The 5,000-nt window shown below is 47.6% G+C and overlaps 1 protein-coding gene across 1 annotated transcript in view; it reads right to left on the bottom strand.

Moving 5' to 3' along the window:
* LOC133126831 (receptor-interacting serine/threonine-protein kinase 2-like) overlaps nt 1-5,000 on the bottom strand; it is an 18,334-nt gene that overhangs the window by 1,932 nt on the left and 11,402 nt on the right. The window contains 5 exon segments of the mRNA XM_061239244.1: nt 1-48; nt 1,765-1,858; nt 3,244-3,336; nt 3,496-3,581; nt 4,810-4,971. The exon segment at nt 1-48 is cut by the window's left edge and continues 15 nt beyond it. Coding sequence (XP_061095228.1) covers nt 1-48; nt 1,765-1,858; nt 3,244-3,336; nt 3,496-3,581; nt 4,810-4,971 — 483 coding nt within the window.

Raw genomic sequence — 5,000 nt, 5'->3', positions numbered from 1 at the left:
TGTGTGGCTCCTCTTCTTTAAAGCTGGGGTCAGGCGAACAGCAATTGTCTGCACGTCACAGGAGACAGAGCCAATCGTGTCAACCGCCAAATTCAACCAATCACATCCGCCGTTTGTGCCGTCTAATCAAATCTACCAGTGAAGTCAACCCTATTTCTCATCCTTTTTCGAACAAGTCAACCAATCGCATCAGCCAATCATACCGACCAATGACGTCAGCGCTTTATGCCATCCAATAAAATCAACCAACCCATCTCAAACAATCACACCGATCAATGACGTCAACTTGTCCACAACATTCTAAAGCAGGGGTCGGCAACCCTGGTCCTGGAGAGCCGCAGGGTGTGCTGGCTTCCGTCTCCACCTTAAAATAAGCAAGCGACTCAGACCCAAGAAACCAGGTGAGGTGAGTTAACTGTGCAATCAACGGCTTTCATTGATCAATTAATGCCAAGCAACAACGAAAGCCAGCACACCCTGCGGGTCTCCAGGACCAGGGTTGCCGACCCCTGTTCTAAAGCATGCAATAATGCTTGATACAGATCGGCCGCTATGCAAAACAGTGAAGGTTTACATTACATTACATTACATTATTGGCATTTGCTCTTATCCAGAGCGACGTACAGTTGATTAGACTAAGCAGGAGACAATCCTCCCCTGGAGCAATGCAGGGTTAAGGGCCTTGCTCAAGGGCCCAACGGCTGTGCGGATCTTACTGTGGCTACACTGGGATTCAAACCCCCAAACTTGCCTGTCCCAGTCCTTTACCTTAACCACTACGCTACAGGCCCCCCGCCCGGTTTGTTTAATATACACGGGCTTCTAAGCTACAAGGTAAAACTACAAATAAAAATCAAATAGGCCCTGGTCCTTATTTTTGTTGTGCAGGTGGCAGTTGAAATTGTACTTCCCTCTAGGGTCTTTCAGCGCACTTATCCCGGGTTATGGGTATGCACTTTGTTGTACGTCGCTCTGGATAAGAGCGTCTGCCAAATGCCAATAATGCAATGTAATGTAATGCAATGGGCGCGATGCTTCTGTATGGACCTGCAGTGCAGCCCTGAGGTGCAGGGGCTCCAGCTCAACACCAGGGGGCAGTGTTAAGAAGCTACGGGTTTGGGGTGGGCGGGGGTTGGGTCGGCAACCTCCATGGTCACAGCTTTTACGGTTTTCCCCAGGCAATCCCCTGAACCGGGGATGTCCCGATGTAAGGCAAAATTTCCATTTTTCTGTACACAATACAAACCTCTGCATTTCCAAAAATACCACAGGCCACACACCACGTCAGGGCCCTGTGCGAACAGCATCTCACATCCTGTCTGTAAACGGCTGTATAATGCATAGACTGTATGTGGTCACCTATATATAGCAGGCTGTGAAACCTGGTTTACTGTTAGGTCAGGCAGGTCAGGTCATTTGAAGGAGAAAGATTGTTGTGACAGTTATGACAGGCGGGACACACACAGCACTGTGACAGGATGACAAAAGAGACACTGTCTGGTGACATGAGGGACTGTTACACGAGACAGACATTGTGACAGAAGAGTACATTGTCACAGGACGGACACTATCGTGACAGAAGAGTACATTGTCACAGGACGGACACTATCGTGACAGAAGAGTACATTGTCACAGGACGGACACTATCGTGACAGAAGAGTACATTGTCACAGGACGGACACTATCGTGACAGAAGAGTACATTGTCACAGGACGGACACTATCGTGACAGAAGACAGTGTGTTGCGATGAGAGAGGGACTTGCCTTCGGGTGGCGGGGCGGTGGTGGTGGTCAGAAACCCGGGCTGGGACATATCTGCTTCCTGGGAGGAAAAGGAGCCGGAGGCAGAGCTTGTGTCCTGACCAGAGAAAAAAAAAAAAAGAGATAAATAATGGAAATAACCTAGACAACTAACCTAGTTTCTATAGTAAAAAATAAAATAAAATAAAACACACTGGATCACACAGGACGGATCACACCCTGTGTGGTGAGAGAGAAAAGTGAGAACAGCTTGGAGGCATCGCCAAAACCTGGAGGGGTCCACAGACTACTCCCCCTCCCACTGACGGGGCTGCCAGGACACACTCTATGGGCCGTTCTTAATCACATGACAATTTCCTTGACGACGATGACGACGTGTTGGAGGACAAGCGGCCATAGCAACCCATTCCCTTTCGCGGTAAGACTGCGGTAAGGGTTAGGCTTCCACGGCGTGCCATCCGTCAGAAAACAAAACAAATAAAAAAACATTACAATGGTGCCCAGTCAATATCAGCTCTCACATAAAGGTCGGACGGTTGGCGTGTAACAGAAGAAAACCAATATCTAAGAGGGGTCCCTTCACTGCTGCTGCGACCCTCTGCCTGCCCTCAGTAGGACTGTGTTGCGCCAGCTGTACTTCAGTTCAAACGTAGGCTAGTTAGCCGTAACTTTCAACCTATCAATACTCTTGATTTATGCGTTGCGAACATAAAAACGTTGACAAAACGTAAATCAGCTAACAACGTAACTAGCTAACTTAACAGTCCATTAACCTAAACCGACACTCAGCAGGTGTAATCACACAGTCACTCACTAACGGCAAAACATATTTTCTGCACACAGCGTAATTTTGTGGTAACGCCACGGCATTTTGCTACTCGGTCATCAAGTAGAGGTTTCATTCGTGGATATAAAATTTCAATTCGATCTAGCTAACAAACTGCGAGGAGATTAATCGTTTATTATCCACTCGACTTCTTAATGACTTAAAGATGAATAACCAGTTAGCTAGGATATACAAGTAATCATGGTGCCACAGCATTTATGAGCTGGTTTTGTTGTAAAGTACCTCGTAGCTCGCTAGCTTGGACTCTACACTTGTTGGAACTGTTCCTTGGGATTTTTCAGCTCACGGTTAGTTGACTTAGGCCCTTAACCCTGCACTGCTCCAGGGCAGGATTGTCTCCCGCTTAGTCTAATCAACTGTACGTCGCTCTGGATAAGAGCTTCAGCCAAATGCCAATGATGTGATGTAATGTAATGTAATGTAATGTAATGTGATGTAATGTTATTACTACTAGTAAGATACTCCACTCGTAAGTTGTACTTCCCTAGCCTTGAAGCCAAAGGACAGCGCTGAAAAAAACTCAAACAAAAACTAAAACTAAAACTAAAACTAAAACTAAAACTAAAACTAAAACTAAAACTAAAACTAAAACTGAAACAAAGGCAGAAGAGGTGTGCCGCAGGGCGCAGACTGACCAGCCACGGGGAGCCGTGATCCCTCGGCGTGTTGAGCGTCTTCTCCTCCTTCTTCACGCAGCACGCCGGGGCTGCTGGGATACGGGTCAGCGCCTGCGGGCCGACACAGCCGCGTCAACCGCGCCGTCGGTGCGCTGACCCCGCGCTCACCTCTGCGAACCCTGACCTCTGACCTCTGAGGGTGTTCGAGGCCTTACTCTGGCCAAGGAACTGGCCGTTTGGGCTGACCCTGGATCAGTGCGGTGGACTCACCTTGGCCCTCTTCACCTGTAGCACGGCCTCCAGGACCTCCACCTCGTCAAACCTGCGGATCATGGGCTCCAGCTCGATCAGACACTCTGCACGGAGGGCGAGACACAAAATGGCGGAAAACGAACAAGTCAGCACTTTTTTTTTTTTTTTTTTTGGGGTGGTGTGGTGGCTTATGGACCGATCAGAAATGGAAACAATACAATTATGTTCACAGACACACTAGAAGCCGCTAGGCCTGGGGGTAAAAGGGGGATATTTCACCAATCTTCTGAAGTTTTCATTTCAGTTTTAGCCCTAAATGACGGGTCCATAGTTTGTTTGCCTGAGAGCATTATGAGTAAAGCGGACTTGGGATCCAGAAATGCACGACATAAAATACATTTATATTAAACTGAAATCGGACATCGTTGCAACTTCCTTGGTGGAGGTATAAAAACAAAATAAAACGAACTGAAACATTTTACGGGGCAAAGCAAGTAGTTGAGAATTTGCTAATATTATCAGGCGGTTCACAGCAGCCTAAAAGCAGTTTCAATTCCTGTCAGAGGCGCTGGAGAATGTGGCCAGACAGGACTTCTCACCCAGCACAAGAAACCGAAACAGGGTTCAGTCACAAACACTTTCTCTGCCAGGAAAGGAAGGACCATTCTCTACGCAAGGCCTCTGCCAGCGGAGACCACACACTCCTCACATAGGCAGGAGTGCGCAAGGTGACGTTCTGCTGTTGCTTAAAACCTCCTCATCCGTGTTTGTCTACCACCATTTGGTAACATACAAAAACAGTAATTTATGGTGGTTTGGAAGCTGATTAATGTCCATAGTCCACTGGTCAAGCTCGCTGAGCTGATCACAAATCTGTTGACAGTATATATGTATGAGGTTAGAGCATGGGTTTCTCTAAGCATACTACTTTTTAGTTATTAGTAACAGAATGGCCTCTATTCTCATTTCCTGAACATACTATTTTTAGTCTGTAGTCAAATATGGGTTGAGAGAACTCTTGGTATTGCACTGGTTCACTCACGCACGACAAGGCAGTAATCATCTAAAGGTGTGTTCTTACAAGGGGAGTGGACTGCACATCTGATAAGGAAATACCTTTTTATGTATTGTTGTTGTTACTACGTGTGTAGATATAGAGAGATAGAGACAGAGATGAAGAGAGTGAGATATAGATAGAGAGGGTGAGACAGAGATAGAGTGAGAGACAAAGAGAGATCGAGAGTGAGAATGAGAGACGGGGAGAATTAGAGAAGGAGAGATGGAGAGATGGAGAGATGGAGAGAATAGGACAGAGAGGAAGAGGAGTCTCACGGAGGAAGGTGGGGCGCTCCTCAGGGCTGCCGGTCCAGCCACGGGTCATGAGGTCGATGAGGGTCTCCCTGCTCGGGATTTGGGGATGCAGGCTGTCGGGCCCCGTGTCCGGCCTGTGGCCCCGCAAAACACTGAACATGATCTGCATGGGGTTAGTGGCCTCTGAGAGAGAGAGGGAGTGGGGCACGGAG

The sequence above is a fragment of the Conger conger genome, chromosome 4 (genome assembly GCF_963514075.1).
Source record: "Conger conger chromosome 4, fConCon1.1, whole genome shotgun sequence".
In the NCBI taxonomy this organism is placed as follows: Eukaryota; Metazoa; Chordata; class Actinopteri; order Anguilliformes; family Congridae; genus Conger; species Conger conger.
This window is presented reverse-complemented; position numbering and strand designations above follow the sequence as displayed.